Source organism: Lycium barbarum, chromosome 7, assembly GCF_019175385.1.
Source record: "Lycium barbarum isolate Lr01 chromosome 7, ASM1917538v2, whole genome shotgun sequence".
Lineage (NCBI taxonomy): Eukaryota > Viridiplantae > Streptophyta > Magnoliopsida > Solanales > Solanaceae > Lycium > Lycium barbarum.
Window position 1 is genome coordinate 126,395,907 of NC_083343.1, and position 18,035 is coordinate 126,413,941.

Consider the following 18,035-nt stretch of genomic DNA (forward strand, 5'->3'; position numbering starts at 1 on the left):
ATTTAAAGTATGCAAAATGATTTCGAACTGACTATAATCATAAATTGAAAAGGACATTTTAATATTTTATGAATTTGTGAGCATATAATTTTTAGTTAGAGGCAGGAATAACATATTTTGGTATTTATTGATTAATTACTCATAATTTCATGTGACAATGGTTTATGCTAAAACAAATATGGTGATTAAAGTCTAGGTTTAGATGAAATTTAAAAAGAATTGAATTCATTAAAACAAAGTTTAAGAATTAATTTAGTTTGTCATTAACTCATTGATGCTTTATTCTTAAAAGAAAATTCTCTTACTCAACCAATTAAGGACTACATGATTTCTGACAATTTAAATTGTTTGTAACAAAAACAGGATGCCGTTATCAATATATTGAGGAGTTGATCACTTGGTAAGCATCTTTTCTTCTTTTCTATCCCACTATTAAGCAAATTGAATAAAATTTAAAGTTTTTTCTTTTATTTTCCAAGATTTTAATCTATTAATTGTTAAGAAGTTTTAAAATTTATTTTCTATTGTATAATTGTATTATATCATTAAATCTAACTTTATATTTTCAGAATAATTTCTTTTTACTAAAAATAAGATCAAGAGAAATTTAGTGGTGATTAAGAATTACTAAAGAAAACTTAATCGACCGAGTACTCTTCCAGTACCAAATGAGTTCTTCAAAGTTATTATCATCACCGTTTTAGATTATTTTTGTGCATAGTTATTTTTATCAGATGACATCATCACTTTTCACAACTTTTTAAGCATTTTTAAAGGGCTCCAAATTGATTATATTTACCAATTTGATTATATCAACCGAAGTAAAAATAAAATAAAGAGGGGCGAAAAAAGACATAGAAAAAATATATGCTATCAAAAAGGATTCGAATCTAGATTTATTGGAACTATACTTGGGTACATGAAGTGATAAATAGTAAATTCAAGGGTAATTTGAAAGAGCAAATCATTTTGGTTGGGCCAACTAAATAGTTATAATGTAACTAAGTACTACAAAACTCATTACATTATCTCTTATATATAGTAGTAATATAAGAAATCAATTAATAGGCCTTAATTAGTAAATGAAACCTGAAGATATCATTTATTTTTTTGCCAAAAAACCTAAAGATATCATCATCATTAAATACACAAAAAGAAGGTAGCTAGCTTAACTCTATAGCACAAACAACCAGGGCGGATGTAGAACGTAAGCCTGAATATAGGTCTGATAGATCTTAATAGCTTTAGTTCAGACTCTACAAATGCATTAAAATTTTACTAAGTACATCACAAATTAAATTGAAAACTCAATTACTAATACTTGAGGTTGCTTTACTCGAACCCAAAACTCATAAATTTCAAATCTAGATCCACTCCGGCCAACAACCCCTCAACAATCTCCGATCATCACTTTGCTTGCATAATAAAATCCTTGAAATCATGCAAAGCAGTAGCTGAACCAACTGGAAAACCATGTCTAAATTTGCCACTTAAACCTTTCACTCTATTATGAACTTGTTTATCCTCCATTAATCCCTTGTATTACCTCTTCCTTTTTAACCCTTTTCAACCCACTATTTTCTCTAATTGATGATACCATGTGACCAATCTTGAGATGACACACTATTAACTTTGCATTATAAAATTGGTCACCCCTAATTGGCCAAGCCAATAAAGGAACACCTTGTCCGATCGCTTCCATAGTCGAGTTCCATCCACAGTGAGTCAAGAATCCACTAGTCGACGAGTGACTTAAAATCAATAATTGTGGGGCCCATCCATTTATAACCAAACCCCTTTTCCCAAGTTTAGTTTCCAAACCATTAGGATAATAATCTTGATTTTTGGAAATTACCCATATGAAATTTTGCCTTGTACTCTCTTCTAGTGCCTTTGCAATCTCTTCATGTTCTTGTAAAGTTGGTACAACATCACTACCAAAAGAAATGTAAATTACTGAATTTGGAGATTTTGAGTTTAGCCAATTTAGTACCTCATCTTCTGAATAATTTGTTTTGTGACTTGAAGATGTTCTAATTTCTCTATCATGAAGTAGGGATTTAGTGGCGGTGAGTGTCCAAAATTTTTCTGGCAGCATTGGGCCAATGCCCCAAATTGGAAGTCCTGTTTGTTTTGCTAAGTAGTCCAAGAATTTTTGCTCTAATTCATCAAATGTGTTCACAAGAATGGCTATTGTAACCTTTACCTGTTAGGGAAAAAAAGAAAGAATAAAGATATAATGGTGAAAAGATTTGAGGTGTGAGAACATCTTTTCTTAAAGAGATACTTTCTCTGGTTCAGAATAAGTATTTACTTAGCCTTTTTATCTCGGTTTAAAATAAGTGTTTACCTACATAATCAAGAAGGAATTAACTTTATTTTTCAAGATTACCCTATTTACTTAAAACAATAAATAGACAAGAACCTTATTAATAAAGGGTATTTAGTTAAAACACCTATTTTTTTTTTCTTCTAGAAGTTAGAGTTTTGTTATATGAATTAGTGTTTTCTTAAGGGATGTGAAAAAAGTTAAGTAGACATTTATTTTAAATCAGAAGGAATAATGTTGTATGCTTGATTAGAGGAATAATAAAGATAAATCTCTACGGGATACGATAGCCGCTTTAAATTATGCAAATTGTTTAATACTCCTTCCGGATAAAAAAAAAGTTCACTTAGCCTTGCTTTCTTGGGTCAAAAAAAGTATCCACTTATTAAATCAAGAAATAATTAACCTTATCTTTCCAGATTTGCCCCTATTAAGTGTTATGTGATTAAATTTCAATGTCTATTTAATTATGGATAGTTTAATCTATTTACTTTTTTCTCTTGGAATGAGTAATTTCTTAAGAGTGTGTGCAAATGACTAAGTGGACTCTTTTTTTAATCCGGAGAGAGTATGAAATTACTGATATTCTCAGGTCCCAAACCAATAACTAATACTCCTAATAAATACTTGATCAATGATGGGCAAAATAGTTAATTACTTGTGGACCTGCTGCTTGCTTGTTCCCAATTAAGCCCTCCTGACCATAATAAGTGTCCTTTTGATATTTGGTACACCACCGCCAAATATAACATATCTAGTGTGATTCCACATATAGGGTTTGGGGAAGATAAGATGTAAGCAAACCTTAATTTTACGTTAGTGGGGATAGAGAGGTTGTTTCTGAAATATCCTTGGCTCAAAGAAAGGAAAGGAAAAGGAAAGAAAAGAAAAGAAAGTGAAAGGAACCTTTTGATCTTTAGTACACCCCTTAAGAAAATATTAACTCCTAAAAGAAATAAGTATTTTGACTAACTTACCCTTAATTAAATGATACTTATTCAATGCTCCATCCGATTCAAAACGAGTGTCCACTTAGCCTTTAATTTTTTGTTAAAAAAAGGGTCCACTTACCAAATCAAGAAAGAATTAACCTTATTTTTTCAGATTTGCGCTTATTAAGTGTTAAGTGATCAAATGACAATACCTATTTAATTAGGAATAATTTAGTTAAATTACCTATTTTTGCCTAGGAGCTATTATTTTTCTTAAAAGTGTACAAATGGCTATGTGGACACTCTTTTTGATCTGGAGGGAGTATAGTTTTTTTATTACATAAAAACACACTTATTTAAATAGAGGTAAATTTAAAAGAAAACAATTAATACCTTTTTGATTATGCAAAAATATGTTTATTTTGGACCAAAACAAAAAGACCAAAAAGACATTTATTATGGACCGGAGAGAGTATTAGATACTCTTTCGGTCACAATTAATGTTGTGTTGTTTAATTGGATATAAATTTTAATTTTTTCTTTTTGAAATTCGCGATCTAAAATAAGTCAGCAGTAATTGTGTGATTATAAATCTTTTATTAAAAGTAAAGTGAATAATTTAAAATGAAATTATTTCCAAAATAAGAAAGATAAATACCTATCCGCATTTAGTGTTTACACCAACTACACAATTTAAAGGTAAATACATTTAGTGTTTACACCAACCACACAATTTAACTATAATAACTAAATTTAAATCGAGAATATATATCACTTAACCACTTATAAAACGTGAGTATAGAAAACACATACTATCCAATATTCATTAAATTGATGTACGAAAAATTGTATCACATACATTGAAATTGACGGAGTAGTGTTTTAATATTATATTACCGCTTGGATCCATGGTGGCTCATCACCAGGTTGTGTTGGAAAAGATTTCTTCTTGGTACGTGGAATCTCAGCAACAATTGATGGTTCCTCTGAGCTGTATCTCCTTACTATATCATCGTAATCCATGCCCATTTCATCAGGTAAACCCGGAAGAAACCGGGTTTCACCTACTAAATTAAGAGAAGGTTAAATTTAAGAAAAAAATAAAGACTTTATCACATAGAAAAAGTATATTAGAACTTGTGGAGCGACTATTATATATATAAGAATGGAAAGATAAAAAATTTAAGAATTAAAAATGTTTCTCAATATAGACATGCATGTCCAGTCTAGATTGGAATTTACGGGTTCACGTGAATCTAATAGATATTTGTTAGAAACTAGATGAAGAAAATATTTGAGGCACATTATAATTACTGTCTCAAAAGAGTGATCGTCTATCTACAAAATTAGCATAAAAACAACGCTTCTTTGAAGTACAAGAACTTGTTAATAGTTGAACTTGAAGGGACCGACATGAAGTAGTGAATAACGACTCTTGTTATAGATCGAGAACATGTACATTTCAAATATACTATAAGGTTGTTACTTTCTTGAAATGCTACAAACAGTGGCGGAGCCAGGAATTTTGCTAAGGGGGTTCAAATATAAAGAAGCACACACGCAAAAACTACAAGTGAGGCGGGAAAGGAAAAGACTAACCTTAACCCGCTAAATTTAACTTGCCTTATCATGCGCCATTTAGCATATTTTCCTACTTTCACCCTGCTCCATCGAGCCTTCTTAAATTTTCGTGTGTTTTTTTCACTTTTACTTTGCAGTATTCTACTTTTTTTAATTTTTTTTATTATGAATTAGCGGTCATTCAATCATATATTACTTTGAAAATCGCGAAGATTCTTTAAAACGGTGTAGGGATTGGATTACTAATATTATAATACATATTCATAGGCTAACTAAATGGCATCGCCGATTTTGAGTTCGTTTAGTTCAGTTTACTAGGTTATTCATTTGAAGAAAAAAAAAAGACAAATGACGAACAAATCAAAGAAGTTTAGTTTAGTTAAGTTTTCCTCTCTCAAGAATAGAATTAGAAAAAATAGGAAAGAAATATCATGAAACCAAAGAAAGTAACTTTAATTAAACAGTTTTGATTAAAAGATCTTCACAATTTTTAAATTTCTTTATTCGATTAAAAATAATTAACCTTATTTTTTTTAAAATAATTCTAGTTTTCCTCTCTCAAGAATAGAATTAGAAAATATAGGAAAGAAATACCATGAAACCAAAGAAAGTAACTTTAATTAAACAGTTTTGATTAAAGGATCTTCACAATTTTTAAATTTCTTTATTCGATTAAAAATAATTAACCTTATTTTTTTTTAAATAATTCTATCTCAATTTCAAGTTTAATAACAATTCATCGTTTTCTTAAAGAGTTTCTTCGAGTTACCACATACAAAGAGAGTTACGTAGAAACAAAATGAGCAATCAAGATAAGAAGAATAAAAGGCAAAAATAAAAAGGAATATGCCTAATAAATTTGAACAAAGGAAAATTGAGAAGGACGAAAGAATAACAATCTCCTACTCATTCTGAATGGAAGGGGAAAAAAAAGAAGAAGGAGAAATAGAATAGAAGAAAAAAATAACAAAAAAAAGAAGTAGAAGAGTAAAGCTGCAAATTGAGCCCACAATTAATGAGGCTTTTCATTGCGTTAGGGGAATTTGAGCCCAAAAACTGAGTCATCTCCGTCTCTGCTGTGTGGAAAAGCCAAAGCAAAGAAAAAAAAAAAACGACAAATTATTGCGTGTGTCGAGATTCGAACCAACGACCTTGACGGCAAGTTTGAACCCCCTTAACCATTGAGCTAAGATTTTCAAATGCGTTAAGGGGGTTCATTATAGCACATATATCCATAATATTCAGATTTGACCTTACAAATACAATGGAATTTTCCGGCGAAGGGGGTTCGGATGAACACCCTGATCTACACTTGGATCCGCCCCTGGCTACAAACTAACTTTTTTCATAAGAGATATAATTCTTTACATAAATATCTCTCTTGGTATTTAAAAATAGTTCTTGATATTATTTCGCTTTGATATTATAAACTGTAGGGCCATATTAGATCCTGAATACCAGCACAATAAGTTTGGTGTTAAAACTTTAAAAATAACTCATCAAACTTTAAATTCCGAATCAACCGACTAACCTGGTTTGATGCACTCTACATCAGCTTTCCAAGCAGCATAATCCATGGCAAGACAAGCAGCACCACAAGTGAAGAAAGCCACAACAGGCACTTGAAATTTTGTGAAAACATCTCCAATACGTTCCAACATCATGGAATCAACTATAGCACAAACAACTTTAAATTTTGTGCACTTATTGTTTTTAGCTATGTTAGATTTCAAAATACTTTCCATGCCTTGTCTCATTTGCTTGAAATGTAACATAAGAGACTGAGGGTCAATTTTTTCTGGTCGAGGAGGTGGCGGTAGGGGGGCGTCAACGGCTGCCACGTGGACAAACGGGTGGCGGAGCAAGGAGGAGGAGATGGAGGAGGAGATATCAGAAGAAAGAATGAGTGTAGTTTTGAAATAAAAAATGGAGAGTTTTTTACAAAGCTCTGTTAATGGAAAGACATGGCCTTGTCCAAAGAATGGCACTACTAAAATCTCACCAATAGCCTCTTCCATGTTTGTGAGCTTTGGTTACTTTTTCTTTGTTGGTGTAGTTCCTCTTTGGCTTTCTTATTTCTCTTATTTATGCATGTTTTCCAACAAAACGTTATCAAAACAATGCTCTATGCTAAGTTAGTTAGCAGAAGATAAGACTCTTAATACGGTGTAATACTTTTGTTTTTATAATTTTCTTGCAAAAAGATTTCATACTTGTTAGTTATGTGTTTATAATATATGAACTATTTAAAAGGTGAATAACAATGGAGGAATTGTTATGATTGCTGATATATGAAATGTTATATCATAGTTGATGATGAATTAAGGGCTTGTATTATGCATGGATTACTTACATTAAAGACATTATTGTCTTTAAATACTTTGATCATTATATTCGGAGTCCGGAGCCAAAATGAGTTATTTTTGCAGCCATTAGCCCAAACTAGTATGCTTTTTTTTTTTAGACCAAAATGGGTATTTCGTTGGATAACCAACGAAATACCCATACTCACACTGTTCTGGTGCCGAATGAACTGTTTAAGTGTTTTATTTTTTAATCAAAACATAACTTTATTTTGAATATAAATCTAATTCAATTAGATAAAAACATAGTTAGAAAATATAGGAGAAAGAGTAGTTGTAAATTGGTGAAAGAGTAGTTGTAAATTGGTGAAACTTTAAACAGTCATAACTTTGCGCTCGGATATCCGATTTATGCAAAAAAAAATTTGATTTTGCATATTTTTCCGATATCTAGCAGCGCAAACGGCCGTAAGGCGGTTTGGCCGGGCCGATTTTCTAGAAAACCTCTTTTTTCCCTTCCAATTTTAATTTTCCCCCAAATTGGCGGGAAATTTTTAGTTTTCTTTACTTATAATATGATGATGCGCAATAGACTTCAACATAAAAATTTCGGAGTAATGTAGCTGTGAATGTCAATTTCACTTATGTGGTTTCAATTTTTGAAAATAAAGCTCACTAATTTTCTCAACATATAGGATAAAACTAATTTTTTTTTTATCTTATTTCGTTTTTTAATACACGAAATGCAAAAAAATAATATATATATATATATATATATATATATATATTATCCTATTTCGTTGATCTACCAACGAAATGCAAAAAAAAAAATATATATATATATATATTCCAATTTCGTTTTTAGATGAACGAAATAAAATAAAATAAAACAGTTTTTTTCATTATTTTCATGAAATGCAAAAAAAAAAAAAACCCATTTTGTTGATCAATTAACGAAATGCAAACCAATATTTTTCATTAGTTTCACGAATTGCAAAAAAAAAAAAAAAAAAAAAAATTGTTGCATTTCGTGAATTGCACAACGAAATGCAAAACAAAAAAAATAATTAAAAAAAGCAATTTTTTTCATTAGTTTCACGAACTGCAAAAAAAAATTATTGCATTTCGTGAATTGCACAACGAAATGCAACAATTCATTCGGTACCGGAACAGTGTGAGTGTGGGTATTTCGTTGGTTATCCAACGAAATACCCATTTTGGTCTAAAAAAAAAAAGCATACTATTTTGGCCTAATAACTACAAAAATAACTCATTTTGGCTCCGGACTCATTATATTCGTAATACATATATTTTTATTACGCGTTCTATTCCGCATAATATAATATGTAGATTGTGGAATAACTTTATGCTGGTGGGTAATATTTGATATGGCCAATCAAATGCTACTAAGTTATTCATGGGTTACTTTTCTAATCTCTCGAACCAAAAGCGATATTATTTTATGTAGAAACTTATGTTAGGATTAATTTTTCAAATCCTTCCAACAAAACGTTTATTTAGAGTATTCATACATTTTATATATAATTTATTTTTCTTGTCAATTTTAATTTGAGATTTTATTTTATTCCATAGAGACACGAGATGGGTTACTTCAACTAACAGCATACTTGTGTCGTGATGTTTAGTTTCATATGTGAAGTTGTTGGAGATGTTTAATGAAGGCCTTTGATGTGTCATGCCCACAACTGCCTAAATATAGTACTTGTGTTGACAATCATCTAATATGCTGACGCACCATTCAAGTTTGGCACTTTCACAAGCCTATATTTGGAAAGTGGTTGGTGGGAGGATTTTTTTTTTCCTCCGGGGTCCGGTATCGCATTGAAGCTCAATTATTTCAGATTCGCGTCGCGTAGGACCCATTCAGGGAAAGCGCTCCCTATCAAAAATTTTCTAATCCAGGGCTCGAATCTGAGACCTCTGATTAAGGATGAAGTAGCCTCATCCACTGCACCACATGTTTTGGGGGTGGTTGGTGGGAGGAATCATACACCGCACACAATTCCACTTCTAGTAAATCTGTCACCTCTAGAATTATTCTCTCATGTGTTTATAATAATAGTATTCGAGCCAGTTTGCCTGCAACTCGATTAATTTTACAAGTACTTAGGAATCTCACACCAGCAAAGAATCAAATGGACTCTTATTTGTTGTTTGCTTATAACTAACGGGTACTCGGCTACTGAAACCTTGAACAACATGGACTTATTTTGTAATGATGCATAGAATTTGACTACATACTTCATCCGTTTTAAAATATTTGTCTGGTTTGGACTTGGCACTGGGTTTAAGAAAATAAAGAAAATTTTTGAATCTTGTGATTGTTAACTAAAAATATTTAGAATGTACCAAAATGCCCTTTAATCATGTGGTCTTGAACATTCCATGTAAAAAGTTGAAATTAAAGAGTTGCCAAAAAAGGAAAGAGACGTTATTTTTTAAACAGACTAAAAAGAAAAGTAAGACAAACATTTTGAAACGGAGAGAGTAATATTATCAGGTACTACAAAAAAAAAAAAAAAAAAGACAGATTCTTTTTCACTTTCATTTGAACAATGTTTTCCAACATAAAAGAAATCAGAATATGTTTACACATATAGCAGCAGCCTAATAATTTCAACTACTCCTCTCTCTTCTACCTACTCTCCCTACTATCACAAGCTCACCCACCATCCCCAGAAGAGGAACAAAAAGAAATTAGCAAAGAAAAAAAACAAAGGGTGGGGGTGGATTTCCATAATAGTTGTTTATGTAAGCCAACAGAATGCTGTGAGGTAAAAAATAAAGGCCAATACTATAATGTGTACATTGACACTTCTGGGCTGGAAAAACATTGTGCTTCCCTTCATGCTGCTAATCCTTTGAACCTGCACGAAGTCAATACACGACACATGATAAGTTTTCGAAGTTCTCCGTACTTCAAAAGGAGGATACATATACGTTACACGGATTCGTTTATGGTATATATCAGATACAAGTCTGTGCACGTATCTAGTACGAGGACATCAAGTTTTCCTTTTGTTCTAGTTTTAAGTATATTCTGAAGGATCTGCACGACTCTTATCACACCTTACTCAACACTGACCGGTAGGTCATGGTTCCAGAACACTTATTTCCCAAATAAACAAATTTAAGGCAACGGTTCTAAATGATAGCATTGCGGAGATGACAACACATTATATATTAGTGTGAATACAAATCGAAGTGTCAGCAAAGAGAACGTTGACAAGAACATTCAATTTTCTATTATGGACCCTTTTCTTAGTTTTATCGGAACACATAATTCCAAATAGTGTCCCAGCTTCCATATTCAAGAACCTTAACACAGATTCTGGATAAGACTATAAGGCAGTTTCAGTGTACCAGAAAGAAACAGTAACTGTGTTCAACGATCCCCAATCACGCAGATTCTTGTTAAAGCCAGATTAAAGGAATTTTAGAAAAGCCAAGAAAAGGGAGGTAGGTTTGAAGACAACAAGTAAGGCTGATATATGAATGGACAGTTTGGTGATTCAACTATATGATAAAGACATCTAACATATAAAGAACATGTTGATAGTTCCAGCTTCCAGGCTTTTCTTAGCATCCAAGTAAATTGCTTTAGACGGTCCCTACTACTCCCTACTAATTCTGGAAGTTAGACAAGGACCATATAAGCAATTTACTCCTTAGCATCCTAAGGTAAATCCCTCCACAAAAAAGTGTAAGAGGCTTATCCAGAGAATATTTTGATTAACGAAGATTTGCAGGGCCAAAAGCATATAGCATTATTCTGACACTTGTAGAATTTCCATCTTCAATCTTTAGTTTCGGCGCAAACAACCATTACCATTCCTGTCCCTAAATCTTTAATAAAAACAATTTTCTGAGTTTATCGTCCTTGTACTTGCAGTTTGCTGGTTATCCAAATTCATGAGTTTAAGTAACTTCATTTTTTATAACGGTGGTGTCTGGGTCGACATCGCACATCTTGACTATTCCATCCGGTGATTGCTACCTCCCACCAGTATAGGTACCGGCCTACCGGGTAACTCTGCCCACCAAGGCTTAGGCAGATGGGAGAAATCACCTAGTATTTTGTCTTTTTCGAATTTGAACCATGATCTCTAAGGTTTGCACCCACTTCATTGGGTACCAGGCCGCACCATTGGATACATCTTAGTAACATTATTACCATTACACGCAAGATTACCTCCCAAACATTTCCTCTACAGGAATCGTGTCACCCTTATATTAAATCTAGTCATATCCTAATTGAGCCACAAGTAGCTCAATTGTATGAACTATTTGACGTAAGGATGAAATATAGTAGGTCACTCGCTATAGTTCTATTATCACCAAGTGTCAAAATCTTAGAACTCTAAGCATTTTAGGTGCTAAAAGGTATTAAAGTCTGAAATCTGTGAGGAAGTAGCCCATTCTTCATCTACGTAACTGTCACGGGCCGACTCCTCCTAAGAGCAGCGGCACACAAATAGCCCGTGTGGCGCCTGTAGTCCCACCTGACTACAAGCCAGCCTTTCTCTATCCCAGGTTTTCTTGGCACGACCCGATGCCTATGATGAAGCTTGCCTCAGAGGCTTAGCTTTCCTTGTGCCGCCCGTTTGATGTCAAGGCTTTAGCCTTGTCTTGTTTCCATACCCTTGTGGCGCATTTCATATGCTGGGTCTCTTCTATGCGCAACCCATGGGTTGGCTACAGACATGCATGTCCCTCGCCTGGCACTGAGCGTCGCTCATGCGCGCACAGTCCTATCCTCAAGCTTGACACTTGCCTTGTGTCGCACCCGAGTAGGCAACTTCCAATCCTTGGCCTTCGTCATGTGCGGTCCTCTTCTATGTGCCTATGGCTGTCCCATGGCATTGGCAAACATAGCCCTCGCAACGTACTTCCATCCCTCAACGTACTGTCACGGGCCGACTCCTCCCAAATCTATGCTATTTAGAATGGATACTAAATCTATTCCTAGAACACTTACTGGTCTCTTAATCTCTGCTAGTTCTTTTTTACAATCTTTGTTACTTCAAGAAAAATTACTGTGGAAACAGAGAAACAGTCAGATCACCGTAAATTGCTTACTAAAGAAACTCAAATAATAACGAATATCAGTTATAAACTTCGTCATACAACCATTTACCATTAAACAAAACGTTTTAAACCATTCGTAAAAATTTCATATACTGACCACTAGAGATCTTTATTTCTATCCCAAGGAAATAGCTCTAGAGTTTCCTTGACAAAAAAGGTCTGCTGCAGTCAATATAACTCCAATGTTAGGAAATGAATAGGCTATTAAATTTTTTCTTTTTGATAAGTAAAAGATGGACCGAGAAGGTCCCAAAAATTAGGTATATCAGAACAGAACTTCCTTATCCCCAATGATTGAAGGAATTCTAAAAAGTCGATAAAACAGTAACATCGTTATTTAGGTTCAGATAATCAGATTACACCAGGTATTCAGAATATGTAAGGATCTAGACCTAATACAAAATCTTGCCAAGTATGTCTATTATAAAATTTATACCTGCTTAGGAGTCATGGTTTGTTCCTTATCCCACCTAATCCTTTATATCCCCCACTCCTCCCCACACACACTCTTTTTTCTGACTTTTTGTTTCTTCCCACTTTTATCTCCAAAATGCCATCTATAAGTAATTTTGTGCTCCAAAAAAATGAATATGATTGGTGTGTACTTCTTTAATCATAGTAACATGATGCAGTCGGAGAGAGTTGACGATGAAAAAAAAAACGGTTAAAATGATTGCAAATTGAAAATAGAATTTTAGTTGCAAATTGCACACGAATATGAACTAATAACCATTTTAACTGAGGGTAGATCAAGTTCCTTTTCCGTCAACAATCACATTTAATTCCATCTTCGAACCAAAGAGCAGCATTGGAACCTAATAATTGATGCTTTATTGGCAAACTTATCTACATTAGTTTAAAGGAACAGATATGACAGGGACTAGCAGCAAAATCCGCAAAATGACCAACACGTAGAACATAGATTGATGACCAATATTAAACTGTGTTTTTAAGAATTAGAACAAAGTGGTGTGAAAGGTCTAATCATGGTTAAATTGCAAAATGGTACTACATCCATTTGTGAGCACGATGTAGCATACCTTTTAAAGGACGAAATAAGCCATTGATGCCTTGTTTTAGACGATCCATGCATTGATCAGGAAAGGACATTTTGGACGACTTTTCGGACAAATCTACCGCCTTCCCTAACGATTCTTTGCCCCTTAAGGTTGAAAAAGTCTGAATCACCCTTTCTTGCAGCCCAGAAATACTTGAATCAAGGTAACACCAATTGTCTTCTACAATGTTTCTCATGCTTTGTATATCAGTGGATCGAGCCATCTCTATAGCACCATTTCTGGTAGCTGTGAAGGCTACAAAGAATATACAAGTAAATTAGTAAATCAACTTCAACAGCAGTTTCAAATCTCACATATATAGTTGGCAATATTGGTCAAATAAAAATAAAAAAGAACAGAAAACTTAGGGGTCATTTGGTTGTTGGTTAGGAAGTGAGTTATTCATGTATTAAAACAAGCATAACTAGTACCACGTTTGGTAGCATTTTAAGTGTTATGTATAAAATCAGCAAACCAAGTATGGGGTTTGGTTACCAGTTTACAATTCCGCATAACTGATACATGTATAGTTATGGGGAATCTATGTATTATTTGTGCAGGGTAAAAGATGAAATAAGTAATACATGAATAATTAAACTCATAACTTAAACCTGCATAAGTCTAACCAGCAACCAAATGACCCCTAAGGTATGCAATTATTAAGAAGCTGAATATGAAAAGTTGGTAATTTTTACTGTTGTAAGGAACTGTGTAGATGTAGTTGGCAGGGAGGCCAATGCCAATGCCAAGCAGAGAGAAGCCGACGCTGAACCCAACACCACAACCAGATCCAACATAACCAATAGCCTCAGGACCAAATCCAGGGCCCCATCCGACCCCACAGCCAATACCTATTCCCATGCCCCAGAAGGCTCCATATGTAGGATGCACTGGATTCCATCTTTCATATCGTCTGAGCATGCCCTTTATAATCATTTCTACCTACAATTAATCACAAGCCCCGTAAGTCTATCAAATTCTGCGAGAGAACTATGATTACCAAATCGGAAAATCCCAAGTCAGGACAGGCTTTTCTCATTAGGCAATAAGGTAAAATTTTATGTTATTTTTGCAAGATATCCTCTCAAAGTTCTCTAACAGACTGGAAGAATATAATGGAATAATATTTACTTCTTCGGGGGCTCTATATCCTATTCCCTCCGTCCCAGTTTATGTTGCGATGTTTGACTGGGCACAAAGTTCAAGGAAAAAGAAAGACTTTTGAAACTTGTGGTATAAAACAAATCATAGACGTGTCTATAAACCATCACATTAAGGGTAAAATGAGAAGTTTAAAGTTATTTTTTGCTAAATATGACTTTCTTTTTGGGACATACCAAAAAGGAAAGTATTAAACTATTGGGACAGAAGGAGTATTGTCTCTATCATCTTTGTACTAATTCTCCCCACTAATCCCAGTTAACCATCAAGTTGGTGGTGAGAAAAAAAGGAGCTATTTCAATAATTCGAAAGTTAAACCAGAAAATTAACCCCTATATTCCCAGTTCTCTCCGTGGCCCTTTATTCACAAACCAGAAGATTTTGCTAGCTACTCTCTTGGCAAATGAAACGCTAAAAGTTAAACGAACTAAGTAGAAAAACACAAGTTACGCTCTTAAAAATTAGAGAAAACTCCAAGAACGAAAAAGAGTGCAAAATAGCCTTCTTTAAACAATGAAACCTCAAAGTAATTAGCAACAATTGACGAAGCAAAAAAAAATCCAGCAACAATTAGAAATGAGATGGACTATTCAGTATACAAGTTATGCTCTTAAAAAATTAGAGAAAAGCCCAAGAACAAAAGAGCGCAAAGAGCATGTTTTAAACAATGAAAACTCAAAGTAAGTGGCAACAATTAGAAACGAAATGGGCAATTAAGCAATGCTTGATTCACACAAGTTATGCTCTTAAAAATTATAGAAAATCTCACGAACAAAAGAGCGGAAAATAGCCTTCTTTACACAACGAAACCTGAAAGTAACCAGCCACAGTTAGAAATGAAATGGACAATTCAGTATACTTGATTCACACAAGTTATGCTCTTAAAAATATGAGAAAAAAACCCCAAGAACAAAAGAGGTCAAAATAACCTTAAATACACAACGATACCTCATCAAAGTAAGCAGCAACACTTAGAAATGAAATGGACAAATCAATATACTTGATTCATACAAGTTAAGCTCTAAAAATTAGAGAAAACTCCAAGAATAAAAGAGAGCAAAATAGCATTCTTAAAACAATAAAATCTCAAAGTAAGTAGCAACAACTAGAAATTAAATGGACAAATCAGTATCCTTGATTCACACAAGTTATGCTCTTCAAAATAACTTTAAGAACATTCCAAGAAAAAGATAGTGCAAATTAGCATTCTTTAAACAATGAAACTTTAAAATAAGCAGCAACAGTCAGACATGAAATGGACAAATCAGTATACTTGATTCACACAAGTTATGCTTATAAAAATTAGAGAAAACCCCAAGAACAAAATAGCCTAATATAAACAATGAAACTTCAAAGTAAGCAGCAACAATCAGACATGAAATGGACAAATAAGTATACTTGATTCACACAAGTGTTATGCTTATAAAAATTAGAGAAAACCCCAAGAACAAAATAGCCTAATTTTTTTTATGACAAGGGAACCCCCAGCCGCTACCCTTTGGGTGCGTACAGGGTAAACCCCGCTCCTGTGCAATAGCCACCAACCACACAGGAGAGATAACCCGCACTAGGCAAGCCATGTGCAACGAGCTCGACCCAGAAGGCAAATCCCCTACTTTCGTAGGCAGGGGGTTTCGAACCTGAGACCTCCATTATGAAAGCCCCATGCTCAACCAACTGAGCCACCTTGCGGGTAAAATACCCAAATTTAAACAATGAAACTTAAAAGTAAGCAGCAACAATCAGAAATGAAATGAACAAATCAGTATACTTGATTCACACAAGTGTTATGGTTTTAAAAATTAGAGAAAACCCCAAGAACAAAATAGCCTAATTTAAACAATGGAACTTCAAAGTAAGCAGCAACACTTAGAAATCAAATGGAGAACTCAGTATACACAAGTTATGCTTATAAAAATTAAAGAAACACCCCGCCTCCTCCCCCCCCCCCCCCCCACAACAAAAGAACAAAAGAGCATTCTTTAAACAATAAAACCTCAAAGTAAGCAGCAACAATTAGAAATGAAATGGATAAATCAATATACTTGATTCACACAAGTTATGCTCTTAAAAATTAAAGAACATCCCAAGAAAAAGATATTGCAAAATAGCATTCTCTAAACAATGAAACTTTAAAACAAGCAGCAACAATTAGAAATGAAATGGATAAATCAGTATCCTTGATTCAGACAAGTTATGCCCTTAAAAATTAAAGAACATCCCAGGAAAAGATATTGCAAAATAGCATTCTTTAAACAATGAAACTTTAAAACAAGCAGCAACAATCAGAAACCCCCCCCCCCCCCCCCCCCCTCAAGAACAAAAGAGCACAAAATAGCATTCTTTAAGCAATAAAACCTCAAAGTAAGCAGAAACAACTAAAAATGAAATGGACAAGTCAGTGTGTATACATGATATACTAAAGTAAAAGCCAAAAAAAAAAAAAAAAGGAGTAAAGAGATTTAAGGTTATACCTGCTCAGTAAGGTAGTGTCAGTGCAATACTCTCGAGTCTTGGAGGGGACATATCCTGAAACTGATTGGAATATTGTAGTAATATTCTGTTGGGGTAAAACAGGGAGTAATGATATACCAGCCCTTGTTGGCTATCAAAACTAACAGTACTAACTCTTATGGCCAAAATTGATTCAATGTGTTCTATCCACATTTATGAGTTGGTCATTAATATACAGAGTAAATTTTCCAAAAATTACCCATGATTTCCAAAAATACACAGCTATGTTTTGTATATTTACATTTCGTAGCTGATTTTTAGGTGTATTCGCATGTATTTGAATGCATTTTTCAGTTGTATTCGTAGCTAGATTTTAGGTATCCCGTGTGTATTTGAGTGTATTTGAATACACTGCTCAGCCATATACATATGTATATAAATGAAACAAATAACACAAAATCAAAAATTCAATTCATTTGACAAACATACAGTAATAATACAGTCAAAATATGTATTCAACCATATACATATGAATATAAATACACATACAATTGTATTCACCTTTTGCAGTACGTAAACCAACTACATTCAAATACATATATACAATTGTATATAGCTACGAAATGAAAATTGTGGCTACGAAATGTAATTAACTTAAATAGTAGTTATTAACCATAAATACCTCTTAGAGTTAGCTACGTCATGCAAATTTTTCTTTTTAAAAAATATATGCTTTTGGGGGTTTTCACCTACGTCTTGTATTCGTTTTGAGTTGACTAATTTGAATTTGCTTTTAAAAAGTCTGCTTTAGACATTAACACACTCCCAGCTAAAAGATGTTTTATTTTCATACTCGAACTTGAGACCTCTAGTTAAGAATGGAGCAGAAATATCATCCCAACATAATTGGTAAATACTTTATCCCTTTAACTAAATTTTATACTTCAGTTCTTTCTAGCTTATGTGGCATATTTAGTTTAATATGTTTCAAAAAGAATAATAGATTTTAAATTAAGAAATAATTTAACGTAAAAATTCTCATTTTATCCTTAATACAAATTTTTATAATCACACAAATGTTATGATAAGTTTAAAATCATAATTTTCA

General features: G+C 33.3%; 1 protein-coding gene and 1 pseudogene across 1 annotated transcript; both read right to left on the reverse strand.

The window, feature by feature from the left end:
• Nucleotides 1–1,098: 1,098 nt before the first annotated feature.
• On the reverse strand, nucleotides 1,099–7,167 carry LOC132604244 (UDP-glucose flavonoid 3-O-glucosyltransferase 7-like; annotated as a pseudogene).
• Nucleotides 7,168–9,682: 2,515 nt separating this feature from the next.
• Nucleotides 9,683–17,141, reverse strand: LOC132604245 (cadmium-induced protein AS8). The gene is made up of 4 exons (XM_060317668.1): nucleotides 16,948–17,141; nucleotides 14,008–14,254; nucleotides 13,295–13,567; nucleotides 9,683–10,033 (listed from the first exon to the last, which is right to left on the reverse strand). Exons 2-4 carry the CDS (start codon nucleotides 14,246–14,248, stop codon nucleotides 10,020–10,022), a joined length of 528 nt encoding a protein of 175 aa, XP_060173651.1. The 5' UTR covers nucleotides 14,249–14,254; nucleotides 16,948–17,141; the 3' UTR covers nucleotides 9,683–10,019.
• Nucleotides 17,142–18,035: the final 894 nt, after the last annotated feature.

Excerpts from the sequence above, each read along its gene's own strand:
- LOC132604245 (XM_060317668.1), bottom strand. The coding sequence starts at position 14,248 with ATGATTATAAAGGGCATGCTCAGACGATATGAAAGATGGAATCCAGTG. Across the intron at positions 13,568-14,007 it reads CTACACAGTTCCTTACAACA|CCTTCACAGCTACCAGAAAT; the intron begins GTAAAAATTACC and ends TATTCTTTGTAG.